The sequence below is a fragment of the Hylobates moloch genome, unplaced genomic scaffold, assembly GCF_009828535.3.
Source record: "Hylobates moloch isolate HMO894 unplaced genomic scaffold, HMol_V3 SCAFFOLD_4, whole genome shotgun sequence".
Lineage (NCBI taxonomy): Eukaryota > Metazoa > Chordata > Mammalia > Primates > Hylobatidae > Hylobates > Hylobates moloch.
Window position 1 is genome coordinate 113819853 of NW_026652279.1, and position 25563 is coordinate 113845415.

At 39.3% G+C, this 25563-nt stretch overlaps 1 protein-coding gene across 9 annotated transcripts in view; it reads right to left on the bottom strand.

Moving 5' to 3' along the window:
* Positions 1 to 3923: 3923 nt before the first annotated feature.
* Positions 3924 to 25563, bottom strand: part of NEK3 (NIMA related kinase 3) — a 39852-nt gene continuing 18212 nt past the window's right edge. For 7 of the 9 annotated variants that reach the window (XM_032150950.2, XM_032150949.2, XM_058437924.1 and 4 more), the window contains 14 exons: positions 25415 to 25508; positions 25230 to 25327; positions 23933 to 24016; positions 22672 to 22739; positions 22493 to 22579; positions 19749 to 19803; positions 16031 to 16231; positions 15255 to 15327; positions 12301 to 12350; positions 8095 to 8197; positions 7397 to 7540; positions 7010 to 7144; positions 4960 to 5086; positions 3924 to 4511 (listed from right to left, as the gene is read on the bottom strand). In XM_032150950.2, the coding sequence (XP_032006841.1) occupies positions 4427 to 4511; positions 4960 to 5086; positions 7010 to 7144; positions 7397 to 7540; positions 8095 to 8197; positions 12301 to 12350; positions 15255 to 15327; positions 16031 to 16231; positions 19749 to 19803; positions 22493 to 22579; positions 22672 to 22739; positions 23933 to 24016; positions 25230 to 25327; positions 25415 to 25508 (1404 nt within the window). In that variant the 3' untranslated portion in view covers positions 3924 to 4426. Of the gene's footprint in view, positions 4512 to 4959; positions 5087 to 5419; positions 5785 to 7009; positions 7145 to 7396; positions 7541 to 8094; positions 8198 to 12300; positions 12351 to 15254; positions 15328 to 16030; positions 16232 to 19748; positions 19804 to 22492; positions 22580 to 22671; positions 22740 to 23932; positions 24017 to 25229; positions 25328 to 25414; positions 25509 to 25563 lie in introns of all 9 variants that reach the window. The other 2 variants (XR_009213272.1, XM_058437923.1) reach the window with 2 other exon arrangements.

Here is a 25563-nt window from a genome sequence, read left to right on the forward strand (position 1 = left end):
AGCCCCCAAGTTAGGACAATTCCTTCTCCCCTAGGGCCGCCCCTGGAGGCGGCCGCGGGTGGCTGGCGAGACGCTTACCCGTACCCGACTTCCGTGTGTGGAGCGTTGCCATAGAGACCAACGCGCCCTGGACGCTACACCCACACAGCCCGGGACGCTAGGCCTTTTCTGGGCCGCCCCGCCGCCCCAGGCCGAGACTCCATCCCTTTCCCCCACCCCGCCCGGCTCCCGAAGCCCTGCGGCGGCTCCGGGCAAGGACTAAGGGCGGCCCCTGCAGCGTACCTGCTCCGCCGGCTCTGCGGGGCCAACGAAGCGTCCCGGAAGGATCCGGGTTCCCGGGGCCGCTGCGCCTCCCTGCGGCTGGGGCGGAGCCGCGCAAGGAAACGCGGGCGGGGCGCGGGGCTGGAACGGTCTGGGTACCAGTGAACACAGTCCACCTCGAGGCAGGGTTAGGCGCCAGGGAGTTTGGAGACTCGGCAGAGTCACCCCGCAACCTTCCCGTTGCCTTGGGTCGAGATTCCTTTGCTTTGCACTCTACAGTAGCGCTCCCCGCTCTTGCTTACGGTGCACCAGACGCTTCGCAAACGTTCTCTCTTTTCTTTACAACCCCTCAAGGCAGTAGTCTCCCAGTTTTACGAATGAGCTAAACTGAGACAGGAAGAGCGTTTCTTGTACAAGGTCTCAAATATTGCCAAGAGGTGGACGTGAGACTGGAACCGCTTCCTACTCTTTGGGCCACAGCGGCGGCCTGCCAAGGGACTTTCTTAACGAAACCGGAGCTGCCCAAGCGTCTGCACGCACGCCCCGTCCCCATCCCACCCTGCCCCATTCTGGATTTGCACATCAAGCTGCTGTCTAAAATGTTTAAGTAGTTGAAAAAAATGTAATTTTCAGCAATTGTAAATAGTGACGCAAGTAAAATATATCCAATTGAATCTAAACACTACAGTGATATGGTACCCTCCATCGTCCATCTCACACACACAAAAAAACCCCACAAAAAAAACTCTTTTAAAAATCATAAGTTTACATCATTACTTTTCCTTCTTAAAATCATCTCTCCGCCGCCCCCTCCCCGTCCCCGCCACAAAAAATTTCTTCTTATAAGCACTCTAGTCAAATTGTATTAGGGCTGAACTAAAGGCCTCATTTTGATCTAATTGCATCTTTAAAGTCTCTATCTCCGAATATAGTCTCATTATTAGTTACTGGTGTTAGATTTCAATATGCGAATTGGGAGTGGCCGGGGCAGGGGCGAATGCAGCCCATAACAGGAGTCCAAAAGTTGTTTGGCAGTTGGAATATCCAATGTTAGTTTCTTTGGCAGTGAAATTCCCTCAAAATATTAGTAGGTATATGATCTACTTGTTTTTGTTTAATTATATGTGTCAGTGACCACACCCAAATTTCTTCCCTAGAATTCTTAGTCATGCTTTATTAAATCATATCTTCATTCTACTTTCCTGATAGAATTTTATCCCAGTTATCTTTTTCATACTTGAAAGTCTTATTGATCATCCTATCATACTGCTGAAAGTATAGAAATGGAAATTTATATTTCCTGCTCATAGAATTTTATTTTTTCTTGATTAAATTGTTAAAATTACTAGTACTACACAATTGATCACAATAAAATGTATCACAATACCGATAATTATTAAGTATAAAAAATAAAATTGCATTGAAAATTCATCTCTTTAAGACCTGAATGGGCTTTCCATGCGTCATTAGTTCCTGTATCCATAGATGAATGCTAACTTCTTGCTACAGTGAAGTTTAACACTGATTCTCTTCCATTTTTTTAAGGCTGTAAGTGCTGAGAAATAAGTACATAGGAATGAAAAGTTTTGTTAAAAGTTTTGTCTAGTTGTATCTCAAGAATCATATAGTAATCTGTCACCAAAACTGGTTTATAATCATGAACTGGTGATTCCATTAGTCTTCTGAAATTTTATTAAAAGCAAAACCCAATAAGCCATTCTGATTTTGAAAAGGATTTATTATCCAATACTTATCCAGTCTCTCAGTAACTGTACATAATTTCAAGTTTTTTTTGTTTGATGATTTGGAAATGTTTATGCCCTCGGGCAATGCTAAGATTGAAGATGACTAAGAGGTATGGAATACAGTATATGTGGAAGCTGAGTACCTGGAAATATCCTTAAAACTATCCATGCCTGCTTTAACTTGAAAAATCTTCAAGAGAGTGATAAGCTAATTTCAAAGAGCTAACCTAAGTAATTTTGGGAAATGGTATTTGACTGGAAACCGTGAGACAATAGGAAAGATACATAAACTCTGTACCATAGTTGGTAAATTTGTTTCTCCCAGGGGCGTGGGTTAATGATTTGGAAACTGCTTTACAAATAGACTAGGATTGAACAGCTGAGCGGCTGGTGGATGGAACAGCCAGTTTTCTCATTGTCAGGGAGAGAAGTTACAGAAACGCATGAGAAGGCTAGAATGAACCTTGTAGTACTGGGTTAGTTGGAGACATCAGTATGGACCCATGCTTAATTTAATGTATGTACAGATGGAGAGATATGGAAATTAACTGTAGAGATGTGTGGATGGTTATACAATTATACAGTGTATATGGGTTAGTATACACACATATACTTCCTAGCTCTGTCTGCTGAGAGGGCCTAGAAGCAGTGACACCTGAGGAGCAATAAGCACACCCAGCACCCAGATCTTGGTTTCTAAACCAGTGGGAACCTTGTTGAAATGGACGATTTTGGGGCTGGGGCAGAGAAGGTAAAGATGAGTCTGGACCATCTTCTTGTAGTGCCAGAAAGGAAGGAAGTGCTCCAAAAGAACCAGGGCACATCAAAGGGACACAGGAGGTGACCTGAAACAATTCCCAATGGCCAAAGCTAGAACGATTTAAGCAAGAAAACAAACGACTTAGTATTGGATTATACTCCCACCCCCAGAGGTGGAGATTAATTCCTTTGCATTTGACTGTGAGCTGGAGTGTGTGACTCGCTTATAGTGAACATAGCACGAACATGGAAAATTATGAAGTTGATAGTGGAGAGCCTGGCAGACACTGCCTTCATCAAGTGATCAAGGTGAACAACACCAGGAAGAAGTCATGCTGATGCTCCCTGAAATGATGTGATGAGAAGGGCACTTCACCTTTGTGGTTTTCCCCAAAATCCATAAGCTTAGTCCAATTGTGAGACAAACCCAAATTGAGCAACAGTCTACAAAATACCTAAGCAGTACTCAAAAATGTCAAGGTCCCAAAAAACAAGAAAAGACTTAGAGACTGCCAGAGACCACTGGAGATGAAATATATCTAAATGTAAATACAGCGTATGTGTGAGGTGGAGGGTTGGTTCTATACCACAGGTTTTACATGTTAAGATTTTTAAAAGATGTATATATTAAAAGATGTATATATATTAAAGATCTTTAAAAGATGTATATATTCCGGATTTCAGCAACTGCTTCTTAATGACCCTAAATGTATTTTCCCCCTACTCTTCACTTTAGCACTGTTCCCTGTATTTGTCTGGCTCATGTCTCTGTGAGAGGTGTTGAGCGAAGCCTGTTTCTTTAGTGAGATATTCTCATCTCACTAAAGTGCACACTATTAGATGAGGTTAACACACGACAGGACCCAGCACATGTGTGCCATGCCTCCCCCTATTCATTCCACATCACTCTCTAGTTTCTGATATTTACCATTAACTGCTCCTCACCTCTGGCCTCTTCCTTCCTCATCTACAGGACTGCCATCTTCTGACAAGATCTGCAGACCACCCCAAGCTTCCCAGGGCTGACCCTCCAACCCAGGCTCTTTTGTGCATCCTATGAGGGACTGTATTTAAGGACAGCTGGTAGTTGGTGAAGATCATTGGAATGATCTTCAAACTACTCAGAATCAGGTCATATTGAAAACCTGCACACATTACTATATCATAATTAAATATATTTAATTCTCAAACCTTTAGAAAATGTAAAAAGAGTCACATAATAATAAACACAAATCATAATGTGAATAATAACATACGGGCTGCTATAAAGGTCTGTGGTCAGCATCCCTCTGAGGTAGGCATTATTATCTTCTTTTTATGGTTGAGGAAATTGGGACTCGAAGAGGTTAAGTAATTTCTCACAATCACACAAGTAGGTAGTGGCAGGCTAGCATCCCATTTCTGTTCTATGGGACTGCAAAGCCCGACGCTCACACTCATTCCACTATACCTTCTCCATTGAGTTCAAAAACTTACAGGAGTTCTAGACTTTTCAAACTCATGATACTAATCAAGAACGATTTTAAGTATTAAGAGTTTCCTCCGCTTCATTCTGTTTCCAAAGGAAAATATACGTCGCACGAACTCCTGATCATCGCAACATGAACTCCTGGGTGAATGAAGCCTCTCCTCAGCGTGACTCAGGAACATTTCCTCAGGCATCATCCGTCGCACAGGCCTTGCCATCCAGCTCGCTTCTTCAGCTCCGACACCCAGTCAGGGTTGTCATCCTCCTCCTCAAAGTCCCTGTGAAAAAACAACTTGGACCATAAACCTCTACATTAGGGGCACAGTATCTGTTGATGAGTTCAAAGCAGAATACCACCATAACAATACTTAAGCTTTTGAAAATTGAGTTCCATAAGGCAACTGAAGGGAAAAAATTGCCAGTTCTTCCAAAAGATCACTTCTTTGACTGTTTCTAAAACTTTTAAAAATGTAAAAGCTAATATATTAAAAAATAACCAGTCCAAGCTGAAAGGCTATAGGTGTAGGGCTCAATCAGGAATTTTATAATCATATTGTAAGGCATTACCCATCCTAGACAAAAGATCAGGATATAAATATCCATTTATGATGAAAAGTAATATATGAGGTCCCTACTAAACCTGAAATTATCATGGTCTAATTTAAATCACACACACACACACACACATACCCCACCCCAGCTAAAGCTTAGCATATCACAACGTACGTGTCCTCCTCATCTAGCCCAGGCTCAAGTCGCTCTGGATCCAAAATGACAGAATCGTAACCTCCATCGACACTGTCCGATGCTTCTGTTTCTTCAGACAGGGGGCCTTTCAAGAACCCTTCTGAACCTTCAGGAGGTATTAACAGAAAATATACCAATTTAAGCAGTATTTACTTATTTCATGCAGTTTGACTAAAATCCTCCATAAGCTTGCTGGCTGAGGACAATGCCATGTCCCATAACTCTTTTGTAGTGTCTCCCCCTATTACCCAACATGACTGTGGGCATAAAACAGGCCCCTGAAGCAGAAGCACCAGGATGTGGATTAAATTTATAACAGTACTTTCTTTATTCTTTTTTTTTTGAGTCAGGGTCTCACTCTGTCACCTAGGCTGGAATGCAGTGGCATGATCATAGCTCAATGCAGCCTCGAACTCCCAGGCTCAAGAGCTCCTCCTACCTCAGTCTCCCAAGTTGCTGGGACTAGAGGCGTCCAGAACCATGCCTGGCTAATTTTTTTAGTAGAGGCGAGATCTCGCTATGTTGTCCAGGCTTGTCTTGAACTCCTGAGCTCAAGAAATCCTCCTGCTTCAGCCTCCCAAGGTGCTGGGATTACAGGTGTGAGCCACCACACCTAGCCTATAAACAGGATTTTCTTTAAGAGAAAAAAAAAAACTCAGAAAATTACCATAAAACCCTCCCAATAAAAGAATGTATATTAAGGCATTAAAAGTTATCTTTGGAAGTTGGGTTATAGTAATTTCTTTTTTCCTTTGAACTTTCTTCTCCCAAGTTTTCACAATGGGGAGGAAGAAAAGTAGGGAACTGAAGGAAGACCACATGCATGCTTAAAAAATTTTTCCAGGTATAATTACTTTTAGATTTTTCACAAACAGCATGAAAACCTAACCTAAAAACATGGGCCGAATCTTCTAAAAGGCATTTCAAAATAGAACTATGACATATTTTTTAAAAAGGGACTTTCCTAAAATGACAAAGCCTTCATCACTGGACCAGACACAAAATCCAGGACCTAAAATTGCAAAATTGAAATTCATAACCATTAACCTTCCTTAACATTTTCCTCCCACTCATTAGCCTCTCCTTAGGGCTTCCATGATCTTTTGTGCACAGCTCTATCTGAATGCATGTATCACAGGGCACTATAATTCTTTATCAGTGTGCTAACCTCCCACGTAAAGAACTCCTTCATCCTTAGGGCAGGAATTGTGTTTTATTCTTTTTTTTTATCTTAACCTATGTTAGGCATTCAATAAATATTGACCAAATAAACAAATACAACTAAATCGTTGCAATAAATATAGTCAGACTTGCCATACCATTACATGCTCTACTTGGTATAATTTATCTTAGATCTTAACCTAGCAAGGTGGCTTAGTAATTAAATTATCATAATTATAATACACATAAACATATACATATCTAATACAGACCACTGGCCTAGATTCCTAAGGAGAGTATTATAAAAAAATTATTTTATACAATGTTAGTAAAAATACCTGTAAAAAAATTTAAAAATCAAATCCTAATTGTTCATCCTTTTTGAGCTCTATTCAATGTAACAGAGTTCAGGTATACAGCAAAAGAAATCTTGGAGTTGTTGCTAAAGCAATGGCATATTTGCATGATAAAAATGGGCTCCTCTTCAAAGAAAGTAGTAGCAGGATTATGAAAATAAGCAAACAAATGAGCAAACAGAAGTAATGTAGCTCCATGAAAAATTTTAATTGTAGCTTAAGACTGGCTAGAAAAGATTAAAAAACACCTAAAAATACAGTGCTATGAATTATTTTATAACTTTGAAATCAAAGCATTTCTGGGAGGAGGGAAATTCTTTGAATTGAGTTTTGGAAGATGAGAACATTTCTGTGGATGGATACTGGTGATGGCTGTACAACAATGTGACGTACTTAGTGCCACTGAACTGTACACTTTAAAATGGTTCAAATGTAAATTTTATGTTATATATATTTGCCACAATTTTCAAAAAGTCAAAGGGTTTCCAAGGTCACAGACAGACATGAATTACCTGGTCTATATATTGTGTATGTTTGAAAGGCCAAGCTGAGATCAGCATTCTTAAGGATGTTCAACAAAGTGTCAGGGGTCTCTTTGAGCCACTGCTTACGAGTAGTATTTTTGCTGTACTTTATTACAGAACCACCTAGTTGCAAAAAGACAAAAATTAGTGCCAAATAAAAAAATGATTTTTCAGCATGTACTTTCCAGATCATATTTTCAAGCAAAGTTAATTATATTTGACTGTTAACTAAAATCTGCTTCATTCACCTGTATGAGCAATGCTCTGATGTGTGACACCAAATACCCTTCACAGACATTAAAAGCCTCTAGTGCACGGAGAAACTATTAGAAAAAGTTCTCTAATAAAATAATAGTATTCAATCTGACTACTAACCTCTATCGTCCTCTGCTGTTAAACTGGAGGTGAGTATGGATGCATTTTCCAAAGCTGTAAGAGCTGTATTGGGTACATTTTTCTCCCACTGTCGTCTGTGAAGATCTGGTGAACTGGCTTTCCTCAGATGGACTGACTTATTACCTGATTTTAAAGTGTAAAAAAGGAATGCCAAGCCTGTTATTTTATGTATCCATCTCTGTCCACACATAGACTCTAACAACAAATATGGAAGTGTTTCTTTTCTCTTTCAAACTCAGATCTATGTTTGAAAGATTAATGTTCTTTCAAATCTCACTAAGCAAAGGAAATTTTAAAAAACATCCAAAATGAAAAGTTAAAATGAATCATTACAGTGATTGAGTTAAAAAAAAATATGTATATAGTTACATATTATACATTGTACAAGAATGAAGCCCTGGGAGGACTTATATACACACAGTATGCTATGCTTTTTATGGTGAATAGCACAATAAATACTACTCTTTCTAATAGCTCTTACTGATAAATGCTGTTGTCTCTTTTGTTGTAGGTAAATAAAATATTCCTAAAACATTAAATAAGTTACTAGATAAGCAAACAAATATCAGCTTGTACTCTTGTTTATGATACCTGAGACCTAGTAACATAAAAATTGGTATTCCCTCTGTATTCCCCAACTCCTCACCTAAGAAATGATTAGAATTTGAATAACTTACCTTTTTCTTCTCTGTTTACTCTTCTCAATGCACTTTCAACTAAATTTTCATTAATGCTTTCCAAATCAGTATGGCTACCCTTTCTATCTTGTTCTTCCTCTTGCTTTAAAAGAGAGATTAACAACACAGATTAAATAATGCTTGAATTGCTACAAAAAGGTAAACAAATATGCAAAGTCAGCCATTTTAATTTCAAATAAAAATTAATGGATTAAAATACATGAATAATCATTGAACCCCAAGGACATGTACATTAATAGCCATATATATCTACATGTATTTAATAACATATATATGTACATTAACCATAAACCTACATACATGTATATATTAATAGGCATACACATTAATAGCCATTAATATCAATTATTATAAATATGAAGAGGATATATTAAAATGACAGCTATTTGATAGGTCTTTACTAAGGAAAAGAGTAATGAAAAATTTCAATATGGTTTGCTGTACTGGGCTTTACAGACTATAATATCAAAATGAGATATTTTATAAAGTTGCCATATAGAATCAAAATGTTCCCACTTAATTCAGTATCTTTCCAAATTATCTAAGCCCTTGATTTATTTCATGGAATATAGTAATACACTATCTAGTTTACTACATCTGCATATATTTTGAGAAGAAGTACATATTGAATGCCTAAACAGTCCCAGGCAATCTCAATTATTTATTGAATGAATAAATAAAGAGTAGGCTTGGGTGGCATGGTGGGTTTTCTTATTTCTAAGCAGTGGTTCTGAAATTTCTCTTCCCACACATGTAGGGAACATAAAAATCTGTCACTTAACAGTGGTGGCTCACTTACAGCAGAGATTTCAAAGCCTCCTACACTCAAGAATAACATCAGAATCTTGGAGTAGTGGTGAGGGGCAGCTGTGAAAAGCCCCCCAGGGGATTCCAGTCTTTCCTTCCCATTGAGGATCACTGCTTTCTGTGTCTGCAGCGGCCTCCCACGTTCCTCTGGGCGCTATTCAACTCTGCCTTCATTGCCATCGTCCTTTGCTGGCCTGCACACAAGTTTTCCTACCTCAAGTCCTCCATTCCCTGACTGACTTTTTGGCCTTTTCTCCATTTTGTTTACATGTTGCACCCTTTTCATTTTGCGAACACATATTGCTGTGTTCACTACAGGTGATATCAAACTATAGCGTGTGGGCACAGATCATCTGCAAAGGGCACAAGGAAATATTTTAGGGGATGGAAATTCTTTTCTTTTTGAGACAGAGTCTTGCTGTGTGGCCCAGGCTGGAGTGCAGAGGTGCGATCATAGCTCAATGCAGCCTCAACTTCCCAGGCTCAGGCGATCCTCCCGCCTCAGCTTCCCAGTAGCTGGGACTACAGGCATGTGTCACCATGCCCACCTAAAATTTTTAATTTTTTGTAGAGATGGGGTCTGACTGTGTTGCCCAGGCTGGACTCAAACTCCTGGCCTCAATCAATGCTCCTGCCTCTGCCTCCCAGAGTGTTGGTATTACAGGCGTAAGCCACTCTGCCCCACCTGGAAGTTCTATATGATGACTGTGGCAGGCATTATATGGAAGTTTAAATACCATCACCAAAACTTATCAAATTGTGCATAAAAATGGGTAAATTTTGTGGCATGTAAATTATACCTCAAAAAGCTGGAAAAAAACAGACATTACAATGAAAAGAAAAAAAGTATAGAGGTCTATATTCCATTTGTAGCAACATAATGGTGGGGTATTGTTATTTATTTAGAACCTACGGTTCATTCAAAAAATTTATAAGTTTCATTACTAGTACATTCCATGAAGAGAGCAATTTGTTGTCATACAACATCTTTTCCTTTTTGAATTGAAAGGTTAGGCCAGGCGAAGTGGCTCACACCTATAAATCCCAGCACTTTAGGAGGCCAAGGTGGGAGGACCACTTAAGCCCAACAGTTCAACACCAGCCTGGGCAACATAGTGAGACCTCATCTCTATAAAAAAGTTAAAAAATTATCCGGGCATGGTGGCATGCACCTGTAGTTCCAGCTACTCAACAGGCTGAGGTGGGAAGATCCCTTGAGCCCAGGAGGTTGAGTCTGCAGTGAGTGGTGTTTACGCCACTGCACTCCAGCCTGGGCAACAGAGGGAGAGAGAGAGAGAGAGAGAGAAGGAGAGAAGGAAAGAAAGAAAGGTTAACTGAAATACTGAAGAAAAAATCAATACTACACACTTTGCTAAGGGGGGTGTGACAACACTGAAACATGGATCAGCTGTTAATATCCACAGCTTTAGGGAAGCTTCAGTGTAAAAGAATGTCACAGTTGCCCAGGGCTAGACGAACAGGACCCCGAATGCCAGCCAGAAAATTGATTCTTGGGATAACAAGGAGGCGCTACAAGGCATTGAACAGAAAAATGTTAAGATCTAAATAGTAATCTAAATGTTATTCAGCACAGCAATAAAAAGGAATGAAGTTTTGACACACAGAAGAACTTAAAAACATTATGTAAGGGAAAGAAGCCAGACACAAAAGAACAAATATTGTATGATTCCACTTATATGAAATATTTAGAATAGGCAATTTCACACAAAGATTTGAGCAGCTACCAGGGGCTACCAGATTTGAGATTAGTGGCTGCCAGGGGCTGCAGTGGTGGAAGTGGGAGTTATTGTTTAACAGGTACAGAGTTTCTGTTTGGGATGATAAAAAGTTTTGGAAATAGACAGTAGTGATGGTTGCACAATATTATGAATGTAATTAACACCACTCAATTGTACACTTAGAATTGGCTAAAATGGCATATTTTATGTTATGTATAGTCTACCACCATAAAAAAACAAAAAGCAGGCCAGGCGTGGTGGCTCATGCCTGTAATCCTAGCACTTTGGGAGGCCAAGACAGGCGGATCACATGAGGTCAGGAGTTCAAGACCAGCCTGGCCAACATAGCAAAACCCCATCTCTACAAAAAGACAAAAAATTAGCTGGGCACAGTGGCTCGTGCCTGTGGTCCCAGCTAACCAGGAGGCTGAGGCATAAGAATCGCTTGAACCCGGGAGGCAGAGGTTGCAGTGAGCCGTCATCGCGCCACTGCACTCCAGCCTGGGTGGCAGAGGGAGATTCTGTTTCAAAATAAACGAACCAAAAAGCAGCCAGGCCCAATGGCTCACACCTATAATCCCAGCACTTTAAGAGGCCGAGGCAGGAGGATCACTTGAACACGGGGGGTTGAGACCAGCCCAGGTAACATAGCAAAACCCCATCTCTTAAAAAAAATGCCAAAAAAAAAAAAAAAGTTAGCTAGGCATGGTGGCACATGCCTGTAGTCCCAGCTACTTGGGAGGCTGAGGTGGGAGGATCACTTGAGCCCAGGAGTTCGAAGATGCAGTGAGCCATGTTCACGTCACTGCACTCCAGCTTGGATGCCAAAGTGAGACCCTATCTCAAAAAAAAAAAAAAAAGGCCAGGATAACACAAGATTTTCATGAGTGAAAGCAAGACAAAATTCTTTCACATCTGTATTGAAACCACTATCATCAATAATCAAAAATGGAGGCCGGGCGCAGTGGCTCACGCCTGTAATCCCACGCACTTTGGGAGGCTGAGGTGGGTGGATCACGACGTCAGGAGATCGAGACCATCCTGGCTAAAACAGTGAAACCCTGTCTCTACTAAAAATACAAAAAATTAGCCGGGCATGGTAGCGGGTGCCTGCAGTCCCAGCTACTCAGGAGACTGAGGCAGAAGAACGGCATGAACCCAGGAGGCGGGGCTTGCAGTGAGCCAAGATGGTGCCACTGCACTCCAGCCTGAGTGACAGAGCAAGACTCCATCACAAATAATAATAATAATAAATGGAAAAATAAACAATAAATGGTGACCTAAAGTGGCTCAGCTGACAGTGCAGATGAACAGCTACCAGTTATTTCATATGCCAAAGAAGAAGTACTTAACTAGAGGGACCAGGTCACAGTCTTCCAAATATCTTACGGCACTTAAGGGTAACCCAGTATCCAGGAAGTAGATATTTCATACATGTATTTGTTTTTTTTTGAGATGGAGTCTCGCTCTTGTCGCCCAGGCTGGAGTGCAATGGCGCAATCTCGGCTCACTGCAACCTCCGTCTCCAGGTTCACTTGATTCTCCCGCCTCAACCTCCGGAGTAGCTGGGATTACAGGCATTCACCACCACGCCTGGCCACCGCGCCCGGCCTCATAAAAGTAATTTTAAAGCACTTACCACTGTGCTTGCTTCATTTCCCAAAGCTATCCTGATTCTGCTGGGGTTTGCTTTTAAAAGAGAGAGAGAAGTTAGAAAGATAAAACACATAAAGAATCATCCTATTAAGTTCCTAATACGATCTTCATACAGCTGGAGAAGTGAGTGAAGTTATTAAAGTCAAAGAGCCAAAGCTCTCTGATATCCTGAATGGGAATAACAAGCTTTAATCACCTAATAATACATCTCAGTTGTTGAAAGAGGCTATTTCCACTGTTTCATTCCTAAAGTTAAAATCTAAAAGTTAAAAGACATCTCTATTCACTTATGCCAACCCATTTAAGCACTATGAGGTAACATACTCTGCATACTTAAGGTTATTATCCCCTTTGGTGCATGCTAGCTAGTGGAGTCCGTGCTTTTCCTGTCAGCTATCACAGCTGGTGGAATAGGTATCCCTAAAAAGAAGTGAGCTGTTTATTAACTCAGAAGAGACCAGCAGGGGGAGTCAGGAGAGAACCCTGGCAATTGATCCCTTTGGTAGGAATGGCTATGCCTCATAGTGGTTCATGTCCCTTATTCCTTCAATGTTTTAAAAAATTGCTATTGAACATGCATGATGATGCACTGAGAATACAAGAGTGAGCAAATCAGACGTGATCCCTGCCCTGTTCCATTTCATTATTCTGGTCTGTCTACAGATTAAACTGGAGATGCCATCAGACATATAGTCCCAGTCTGGTGGCATTTCTCTAACTACTTTATTCCTCTTTTTAGAAACTGTAACACTACACTTTTTCGGCCGGGTACGGTGGCTCATCCCTTTAATCCCAGCACTTTGGGAAGCCAAGGCGGGTGGATCACCTGAGGTCAGGAGTTTGAGACCAGCCTGCTCAACATGGTAAAACCCTGTCTCCACCAAAAAAAAAAAAAAAAACTAGCCAGGTATGGTGGCGCACGCCTGTAATCCCAGCCACTCTGGAGGCTGAGGCATGAGAATTGCTTGAACCCAAGAGGCAGAGGTTGCAGTAAGTTGAGACTGCACCACTGCACTCCAGCCTGGGTGACAGAATGAGACTCTGTCTCAAAAATAAAATAAAATATAGTTAATTTTTTAAAAACCCTACATTTTTCCAAACTACCTTGAAATTTTTCTTAGTCTCTTTTTTTCTTGCCCAGCATTTTAAAACTAATTTCCCATTACCTTGAGATGTGAACAAAAGCCACAGAATAACACCTATGCTAAAGCAAACTGGTAAAACAAAGGTAACTGGCTATCTCTCTTTTTTTCTTTTTTTCTTTTTTTTTTTTTTTTGGAGACGGAGTCTCGCTCTGTCGCCCAGGCTGCAGTGCAGTGGCGCAATCTCAGCTCACTGCAACCTCCGCCTCCCGGGTTCACGCCATTCTCCTGCCTCAGCCTCCTGAGTAGCTGGGACTACAGGCGCCTGCCACCACGCCCAGCTAATTTTTTGTATTTTTAGTAGAGACGGGGTTTCACCATGTTAGCCAGGATGGTCTCGATCTCCTGACCTCATGATCTACCCACCTCGGCTTCCCAAAGTGCTGGGATTACAGGCGTGAGCCACTGCGCCCAGCCGCTATCTCTTAACCAATGGAGAAAAGGTTAAGTTATAAGACTGAAGGGTTTGCATTCTTCCAAAAACAACACTTAAAAGTTAAGTATAAGAAAACAATACAGTTCTCAAAATGTTTCTTTTGTAGTATCTGCATATAACATTATGATAAAGAGCGCCAGGCAATGGAGGTTTTGCAACATGTCCCAGCAGCGAATGATCTCCTACACTTCTTAATTCTTCTCCTGTGTTCCATTCATAGCTACTAGCTCTGTTGGATTTCTTCAGAAGGAAATCACTGATGAGAAATGAAAAGGAATAAAAATAGCTTTGAAAAAATTCAGAGATGACAACTTCCAAAGAGACAATAAATTAATTTGATATTTTCTCAGGATAGACTATGGATGTATGAAAATTTCATGTAGCTATTATGTGGATGATTCACAACTTTGGAAAAGGCTCTGGTTTTTGTTTTTAATTAGGATATTTTACTGTTTAAGAGCAGTTTTAGGCCAGGCACAGTGGCTCAGGCCTGTAATCCCAGCACTTTGGGAGGCCAAGGTGGGTGGATCACCTGAGGTCAAGAGTTCGAGACCAGCCTGACCAACATGGTGAAATCCTGTCTCTACTAAATTCAAAAAATTAGTCAGGCATGGTGGCACATGCCTGTAATCCTAGCTACTTGGGAGGCTGAGGCAAGAGAATCGCTTGAACCTGGGGGGCAGAGGTTGCAGTGAGCCGAGATTGTGCCATTGCACTCCAGCCTGGGCAACAAGAATGAAGCTCCATTTCAAAAAAAAAAAAAAACAAAACAAGCAGTTTTAGGTTCACAGCAAAACTGAGTGGTGAATACGGAGAGTCCCGTATACCACCTGTCCCTACACACATACCACTCCCCAATACTAACATGCCACACCATTACAGTCGATAAACCTACTCTGACACATCACTACCACCCATCACCCAGAGTCCACAGTTTACATTAGAAAAGCTTCTCTTTTAAAAAAGTCTGTTTACACGATGGTTCTTCAGAAACTTGGGATACATTTTCCTAAAAGATTAGTGCTATATTTTCATGGATAGATTCTTAGGTCAGCCCAAAGAAGAAGCCTTCTACCTGACCTACACAACAAGCCAGAGAAAATATGGAACTAATAATGACAGCATAATCTTTCCGTCCTTAAAATATCCAAAACTAGGCTTTTCTAAATCCCAATTTTTTTCAGGGATCAAAAAGAGTATTCAGTACAGAATTACATCTAAAGTAACAAAAAGAAAATGTTCATTTGAGGAGTAGCTCTGATAATCATTCTAATAACTTAAAAATTATACATTTCTTTTCTGTTAGAGTATATTTTTAAAAGAGCACTTAACAAAAAATACTCTGTCCAAAATTCTTACTTTTTTTTCTTGGTGTATTATGCTTCAAATTTTTTATTTCTTCTAATACCTCCTCACCATATTCCATGATGATCTGAAATTTAAAGTTGAGAATTTAGAGATGTGAAAACATACTTTTCTATAGATACTGCCGTGATGTCATTTCATCATCAGCATTCTTTAGCACAATAATATTTCAAGTTGAAAAACAAAAGTACCACTTAAAACAGTACATACAGGCCAGGCATGGTGGCTCACACCTGTAATCCCAGCACTTTGGGAAGCCGAGACGGGCAGACTGCCTGAGGTCAGGAGTTTGAGACCAGTCTGGCTAACATGGTGAAACCCCGTCTCTACTAAAAATACAAAAAAATTAGCTGGACGTGGTGGCGTGTGCCTGTAATCTCAGCCACTTGGGAGGCTGAGGCAGGGGAATTGCTTGAACCAGGGAGGTGGAGGTTGCAGTGAGCCAAGATCGCGCCACTGCGCTCCAGCCTGGGCGACAGAGCGAGACTCTGTCTCAAAAAAAAAAAGTACACATAATTTAGATAGACAAATGCAGACATTTATATATGTCTAAAAAAGGTCTGGAAGGATATACAAACTGTGATTATACTTGGGGAATAGCATTGTTGGGGGGGAAGAGGAAGGAAAGGAAGTTTTAACTTTTTATTTTTTAATATACTTCCGTATCATTGGATTTTGATGAGCACATGTAATGTATAATGTTAAAAGATAACAAACCATTTTACCATACACTTGAAAACTCTTCACAACCAATCCAACACAGATCATACCTCGGGGGGTAAGCACTTCTGGACAAGCCGAGCTACGATGCCTCGAGAGAGAAGCGTTGTAGCCGAGGGGCGATGTGAGGGATTCCTTTTAAACATCTGCTTGACTAGGAACTGAAGTTCATAGGAGTAATGAGACGGCAGTGGACTGATACACCCTTGACATACTTTGAGGATAAGAGTTTTCCAACTATTTGCCTGAAACTGAAAAGGAAAATTGAACTTTACAAGCAGATACAGGGGAAGAAATGGAAGTAAGAAACTACCAGTTATGTAAATTATTCTAATTTTATAAACATATCTGCTATCTGGTCATTTTTCTTTCTAGAGGTGTCCTTAAGATACCATTATATAATCTTAAGGTGGCTTAGGAGAAAGTTAAACATGAATGGTAAAAAGCTTCCCCATCTAGATAAAGTATTTCCATCAATGCCTGCTGTGACTACCTTATTAGTCCTAATGTTTTTGCAGATATACCTTATTAATATATATTGAAAATCAAAGTAATATATACACATGGCCTTTTAAAACATCAAATGATACTGAAGGTTTATAATAAGTGTAATATCCCTTTGCTCCAGCCCTCCCCAGAAACTGCCAGGCCTGCTCCATAGCAACATGCACTTCAGACTTCTCCAGTTTTCTACAGGTGGTTTTTTGGCTTGAGTGTGATGGTGCAATCACAGCTCACTGCATCCTTGATCTCCTGGGCTCAAGCGATCCTTCCACCTCAGCCTCCCAAATAGCTGGGACTACAGGCATGTGCCACCGTGCCTGGCTAATTTTTTAATTTTTTTTTCTTTTTTTAGATGCAGGGTCTCGCTATGTTGCCCAGGCTGGTCTTGAACTCCTGGGCTCAAACGATCCTCCCACTTTGACTTCCCAAAGTGCTGAGACTACACGCATGAGGCACTGTACCTGGGCAGACTTTTCCAATTTTAAACTTCTACTGCAAAATCCTTTTTAACCATTCCTGTCATTAAAGCAGCTATTAAAATTTGATGAGTAACACCGTGGGATATACAATGACAGACTGGAATAACATTTTTAAAGTTTTCAATGTATAATAAATATATCAGAACTAACATTAGATGTCAGCCTTGGTAATGCTTATGAAAGAATGTGTTAGCATTCTACCTTGAAAGTGTATTGCCCTAATACCTACATGAGGGGTTGAGAGGTGCAGTAAATCACCATGGCACACATTTACCTATGTAACAAAGCTGCATACTCTGAACATGTACCCCAGAACTTAAAATAAAAATTTTTAAAAAAAGATATTTTATTAAATAATTGCTAGTTATGTTTGAAAATGTTTTCTGCTGATCTGTATGTTTTTATTTATGGTATCTTTTGCTATGCAAAATTTAAAATTTAATATAGTCAAATTTATTCATCATTTTTCCTTAATAATTTCTGCTTGTTGAATCTTGCTTAAGAAATGATTCTACACCTCAAGGCTATGATAGATGCTAATTACAGTGTGGGGTATATGGAAGCTTTTTGTACTATCTTCGTAATTTTTCTGTAAATCTAAAACTGTTTTAAAATTTAAAGGAAGCTTATTTTTAAAAAAGCGTATTGTCCTATGAATAAAAAATGCAAGTGAATATATGAAAAAGAAAAATCAACACATAACAAAGGACAAATTGTGATAATGACAAATACTACTGAATCTGCCTTGCCTCTGGCTTTTTAACTATTACACCAACTATCTGCGTTTCCTAAAGGTTTGAGAACAACTTTTGTCTTCGAGCAGACAAGGGATGACAGATCTCATGCCAAATATTCAGGGCACTATAGTCCTTAATACTCATTCTTGCTAGCAAAAAGAAGAATGTGTACATGTAAATTATGAAAAAGATACAATCAGGAAGTAAAGAATTATAAGATGTTGGAATTTCAAAAATAATTTTATTTGTAGACTATGGTGGTTCTCAACTTGGGCTGTACATTGTAATCACCTGTTTTAAAAACATTACTCCCCAGGACATTTTCAGAGATTTTAATTCAATCACTGTGCTGTGAGCCTAGGCATCAGCATTTTAAAGGTTCCCCAAGTTGTTCTGTGTAGCTATCATTATAAACCACTTACACTCAAGGAAGATAACCGCTCATTAATACCAGGTGTCTTCAGTTTGAGTTACTTTCATCTGGTAGTGGTGAAGATTGTTTCTCAACCATTCACCCTCTCCTGAGCTCTATGTGCCCTCAAGTACATCTGTAAAAAAGCTAACTTACAACCTGTGCCCAAAGAACAGAATTTATTTCTATGCAAAGCTAAGAACTAATAGGAATTAGCCCTGCCGTTGTTGTTCTATGTAATAAACAATGGCTGAACAAGCGGGACAAGTTATTTAACCTTTTTTTTGTTCATATTTTTAAAAATATCTTGAAAAAACATATAATAGGGTAAAGTCTATGTTTTCATGATATTTCAGTTAGAGAGGAAACTCATATGATAAGTGAAATCTAACTGCAAAAAGCTGAGGAAAAAAATGATGCGGCCACTCTTGCAAAGTTTGGTGCTTCCTCAAAAAGCTAAATACGATTACCATATAACCCAGCAGTTCCACTGCTAAATGTATACCTCAAAATTTGGAATCAAGGACTCTAACAGATACCTGTACACCATTTGTTCTAACAGCATTATTTACAATAGCCAAAAGAAAGAAACGACCCAAGTGTCCCTCAACAAATGAATGGATAAACATGTCTATACACACAACGGAATACTATGCAGCCATAAAAAGGAATGAAATCCTGATAGATGCTACAACATGGATGAACCTTGAAAACACTGTGCTAGTGAAATAAACCAGACACAAAAGGGCAAATGTTCTATAATTCCAGTTGTATGAAATATCTAGAATATGCAAATTAATGAGGCAGAAATTAGATTGGGGGGCTGGGGAAAGGGAAGAAATGGGGAGTAACTGTTTAATGGTTACAGAGTTTCTGGTTGGGGTGATGACAAAAGTTTCACAAAGAGATAGTAGTGGCCAGGCATAGTGGCTCATGCCTGTAATCCCAGCACTTTGGGAGGCCAAGGCGAGTGGATCACCTGAGGTCAGGAGTTCGAGACCAGCCTGGTCAACATGGGGAAAATACAAAAAAAACACAAAAATGTCTCTAGTAAAAATACAAAAAAAATTTAGCTGGGCATGGTGGTATGCACCTGTAGTCCCAGCTACTTGGGAGGCTGAGGCAGGAGAATCACTTGAACCCAGGAGGTGGAAGTTGCAGTGAGCTGAGATTGCACCACTGCACTCCAGACTGGGCAACAGAGCAAGATTCCATCTCAAAAACGAAATAAAACAAAACAAAAGAACCTCAAAGAGATAATAGTGGTGGCTGCACAATATTGTGAATGTAATTAATGACAATGAATTGTACACTTAAAAATGGATAAAATGGCAAATTTTATATTTATTTTATCAAAATAAAAAATTAAGAATAACAAAAAGAAAGAAAAGAGGAAAGGAGGAAGAAAAATAGAGAGAGAAAGGTTATGTATTGCACAGCCAAACTAAATAATTCAAATTTCCTATTAGTATATGCTACAAAACTAACTCAGGGCAGATGACTGCACTGGAAACATACACAAACTTTTATAATGACTTCATCCTAGGGAAGCAAACTGCCAACTAGAATCTGTCACATTATTAGGACTCAGCTAGATATGACAAGCTGCCTTTTCCATTTTGCACGCCATACTTACTGGATGCTTAAGGGTACAGAGTTCATACAGGATGCATCCCAAGGACCAGATGTCACTGAAAGCATAAAGAAGCAATGTAATCACAAGTGGGTTACATATTTTCTAGTACAAAAAATAATTTCTTACCTTTAATAAGAATAGATATCACAAGTAATTCCTAGGTATTAAAACATATAATTTTGGTCTAACACCTCAATACTTCCTAAGAGTAATGTTCACAATAAAACTCTCTGCTCTTCAATCCCCACCCCTTCAAATCGGGGCGGTTGAGATATCACTTCAGTAGCATTTGGGAATTCAGTAGCAAGAGGGAATATTTGCCGACTCAGATGATCACAGCTGGAAGAAGGACTCTAGAAGGCATCCAGTGCAGCTTCTATTCCAACCACCCTGGACACAGCACCCAGCCTTTGATCACATCTCCTGCTAGGCAGCTCTCTACTTCCCACACAGGCTTCTGGATGGCTCTAAGGGATAGGGTTCTTCCTTTTCTTTGAGATGGAGTCTCGCTCTGTTGCCCAGGCTGTAGTGCAGCGGCACAATCTCAGCTCACTGCAAGCTCTGAGGCCTCACGGGTTCACGCCATTCTCCTGCCTCAGCCTCCCAAGTAGCTGGGACTACAGGTGCCTGCCACCACGCCCAGCTAATTTTTTGTTTGTTTGTTTGTTTTAGTAGAGACAGGGTTTCACCGTGTTAGCCAGGATGGTCTCAATCTCCTGACCTCGTGATCCACCCACCTCGGCCTCCCAAAGTGCTAAGATTACAGGCATGAGCCACCGCGCCCGGCCCACCTTTTCTTTTTTTTAAGGGATGGCGTCTCACTGTGCTGCCCACGCTGGAGCGCAGTGGCTATTCACAGGCATGATGTCACTGTACTGCTGCCTTGAACTCCTGGGCTCAAGCAATCCTCCTGCCTCAGCCTCCCAGGTAGTTGGGACTACAAGCATGCACTACCAGGCCCAGCTCCTCTGGACTTTTCTAAATGATATTCCTTTTTATTTTAATTAATGGTTTTTACCAACTATTTCCCCGTTTAGTTTTTTTAAATTTCAGATCTACAGAAAAGTTGCAATGTCCACATGCCCTTATCTAGGTAGGTCCCCCAATCATTCTCATTGGCCATGTTTGCATGCTAATCTCCCTCCTCTATATCTACCTGAATCTCTTGCAAAAAGGTTGTCTGCCGGGTGTGGTGGTTCACACCTGTAATCCCAGCACTTTGGGAGGCCGAGGCGGGCGGATCACAAGGTCAGGAGTTCAAGACCAGCCTGGCCAATATGGTGAAACCCCATCTCTACTAAAAAATACAAAAATTAGCTGGGTGTGGCGGCGGGCGCCTGTAGTCCCAGCTACTCAGGAAGCAGAGGCAGGAGAATCGCTTGAACTCGTGAGGCGGAGATTGCAGTCAGCCAAGATTGTGCCATTGCACTCAAGCCTGAGCAAGAGTGAGACTCCGTCTCAAAAAAAAAAAAAAAAGGTTGCAGATATTGAACACTTCATCCCTACATACATCAGCATGTATCTCCTAAGAACAAAGACCTACACTTTCCCTCATAAACACAATACTGTTATCACATCCAAGGAATTTAATCTCAATTCAGTAACATTATTTAATATTTACTGCATACCCAAATTTCCCCAATTGTCCCAAAAAGTCCCTGTAGAGCTGTTTTGTCCCCATTCAGTCAATTCTACCCTTAAAAAAACCTATTTAGTATAGATTGTCATACCCTTTTCAGAAAGCAAGTCAGCAAAAAGTAACAACAGCCTTTAGGTGTTTCTCCTTCTAGGAATCCATGCCAAGAATGTCATATAAAACAAGGACAAATTTATACACAAAAGGTATGTTAATTACAGCACTGTTTATGAGACTGAAATCTAGAAATATAAGGCCAACAACAGAGGAATTACTAAGTAAATTTTGGAAGCGCCATATAGTAAAATATATGTAGCCATTAGAAAATTTATGAAGAGTTTAAGTATGTGGGGAAATGACTATAATATAAAACGACAAAAGCAAATTATATATAAAATATATCAACCAGTTTTAGGGGGAAAAGTAAATGAAGAAAAAAACATCAAAATGTTATTGGCAGTTAGGAAAAGTGGGTGATTTCCATGTCCTTTCTTACAGGTCTATTTGCAATCTTCCCTGCACATCCATACCCACAATGGGCACATATAACTTATATTCAGAAAAAATACTGCATTTTAAATCATTAAGATCTTCATATTAACCTCCTGCAATCAACTTACCTATCACAAGTGCTTATAATCTAGCCCTGTAAATACCAATTCAATGACACAATCTATTCATTCTCAAATGTTGCTGTACATTGGAATCACCCAGTGATCTTGAAAAATTACTGGCGCCTGCTTCTCACCCTTTGACATTTTGATTTAATTAGTGTTGACACAACCTGGGATTTGGGATTTTTATAAGTGGGAGCAGCAGTTTGGGAACCACTGATATAATTCATACCATCCCTAGAAATTACTAGCCTTTCTTTCAGCATTTGCTCCTCTCAGCTATAATTAATAGCAATTGGAAAACTATTACTTTTATCTAGTAGCCTAGTAATATAGATTAGCAATATAGATTCCAGACTGCTTTCAGATGTATTTTTTAGAAACCAATATGATCCATGCATCCGTTTTGAAGTGACGTCAGATTCTAGCATCATTTGCAGGCTAAAATGCCTGTCACTAAATGGACACCCTGGCATCAACTATGCAGCACTCACCTTTTATTATTATAAGGCAGGTTTTCCCAAATTTCTGGAGGCACATAATAAGGTGTTCCCACATAGGTACAAGCAAATGCCATCGGACTAAAACCATAAAAAGGCAACGAATGATTACAGAACATTCCTGAAAATGGATGTTTTGATTACTGTCACTACCGTAGAACAGACATACATACTTGGAGAGAAGACGGGCAGATCCAAAGTCTCCCAATTTCACTTTTCCATTCTGAGTGAGGAAGATATTCTGCATTTAAAAAGAAGAGCTCAGATTATGTCTTCTATCATCGAACATGAGGCAGACAAGCTGTCTTCCAAAGCCTGCTGATGATGGAGATTAAGGCTAGAAATGCTGACAGCTGAGTCCCAGAGTGGAACGCAAAACACCAAGATCCCCTCTTGACCACTAGACATTCTCCTGCATGGACACTCAGGATGAGTGCTTCAAAATCTAACAAGCAAGTTATAGGTTGTATCAGCAGACCCAATCGACCCAGTGAGAACTGTGTCAGGGTGATGCCACATGGCAGGCCCAGGTGTCAACCGTTTTCCATCTGAGAACACATGGACTTAGTAAGTGGTCACTAAAAGAGAGCTAGGACACATTAACATACACAGTCACATGCTGCATAACCACATTTCAGTCAACAACGGATGGCATATATGACAATGGTCCCAGAAGACTATAATACCATATTTTTACTGTACTTTTTCTATGTTTAAATACACAAATACCATTGTATTCCAATTGCCTAAGAAATTCAGTACAGTAACATGCTGTGCAGGTTTGTAGCCTAGAAGTAATAGGCTACACTATATAGCCTAGGTGTGTAATAGGCTATACCATCTAGGTTTGTGTAAGTACAGTCTATGATGCTCACACAACAAAATCACCTTACGATGCACTTCTGAGTACTTATCCCCCTGTCGTTAAGCGATGCATGACTGTACTACTACAGAGATTTCAATGACTTTTTCTCAGGTATTATCTTATTTGGTTAGTATAAATATTAAGTCAAAGGGTACAAAGTTTCAGTTAGGACAAGTAAGTTCCAGTGATCTGTTGTACAACATGGTGACTATAGTTAATAATAATGCATAGAATACTTAAAAAGTGCTGAGAGTAGATCTTAAATGTCCTCACTACAAAGAAATAATAAGTACGTGAGGTGATAGACATGTTAATTACCTTGATTTAATCATTTTACAATGTGTGTGTATATATATAAAACATGTACGTCATAAATATACATAATTTTTGTCAATTATATTTTAAGAAAGGTGGGGGAATTTAAATTTTAAAAGTAAATAACAAATATTAGGCTGACAAATATTTCTAAACTAAACAAAACTGTCCCAAAATGCATGGGATAACACAGTAAAATGACTGAATTAAGTACTTTTTTTTTTTTTTTAAGTCCAAAAATGTACTCCACTCACCTTGGACTTGATATCTCTGTGTAGAACACGTTTCTTGTGAATGTGATTTACTCCAAGGCACATTTGGGTAAACCAATTAAGTATCTGTAAGAAAAAGGTATGTAAAATCTTCAAGAATGTAGTAACTGGCTCATGTCAACCCACAATTCCAAAGAATCATCTCTAGGCCTTAGTCAACCAGGATTTTACATAATGTGAGTACAGAACTCCTATAAATTACATAGTTCAACTAAGATTCAGTGTTACTTGGAGAAATTGAGAAAAGCTGTGACTCCCATATTCCATCATCTTATGCATAATCCAAACAGCAATTTATTTTAGTAAAACTTCCACTTATATTTTTCTTATATTTAACTAAATAAAAGTATTTCTTAAATGCTTATATAAAGGGAGTTCACCAATAAGAAATACACTACAGCTTTTCTGGTGTAATCATTATGCTGGATTTTCATTTACTTCTGTAGAATATCCATACAGTAACATCAAAAGATTTCATTATATTATAAATAATCCTTTGAGGTCAATAGTTCCTGCTTGTAAGTCCAAGGTCAACAGTACCCAGAATTTCTAGGTGTCTTGGGGGCCTGCAATTAAATGTCAAACTAATTTTTTTTTTCACTCTTGCTACGGAGATTCTTCCAGTTGAAGCCAAGGTTGACCTCCTTCTACAGAATCCATATTTTTAACAATATAGTTTCTAAATGAATAATATTTATTTACATTTATTTACATACTTTCATAACATGCTATAACCTAAATCAAACTAACCCTCATTGGAGCAATTTAAATATTTTCCATAGCCAATTCATTAAAAAATATTTAGTATGCAATTTTCCACTAAAAAGGCAGCAAGTCTTAGACTGAAGGGACCACTTCGAGCTTTAGGAGGAAAAAGATTGAGAATAGGTACTCCCAAGAAACAGAAATGGCAAGCTTCATTCTTCTGATGTTTTAGTAATACAAAATAAAATAGACCTGTCTTCTAAAATTTCAGTATGATAAAAACCAAGATTTTAAATATCTAGTACAAAATTTGGTGATACGATCTTGAAATTATTCTAAACATGAAAATTTTATTTCATAATAATTTATAACCTATAGATTTTACTTCCTAAAACCATTTCAGGCAGCCATATCCTGAGGACACTAAGTAGTAACACCAATACAGAAATCAGTCATTTCTATCTACCTTCTTGGGTAATTACAGATATCAATGCTTTTGTTTTAACTTACACAAAGTTTATGAGAAAAGTGGCTTCTAAACCTTGAGAGAAACTATGTTAAGTCAATCTCTTACCATGTCTTCAGGAAATAACTTTCCTTTTTGCTGTTTAATCTTTTGCATTAGATCCCCTCCATCACAGTATTCCATCACAATATACAAGTGCCCTTCAGCTAAAACAGATATAAGCTCTTTAGAAAAGCTGTAGTGGCTATAAATCAAATTCAGAAACACACATATCTGGGGGAATTCGTATTTACCTTCAAATGATTCTTTGAAGGCAACAATATTAGGGTGTTTCATTTTGGCTAAAAGAACAGCCTCCTTCCTAGAATTCTGTGTATTAGAGAAAGACTAGAAAAACATTTTAAATAAGCATAAATTTAATACCGCATTTTAAAATACATAA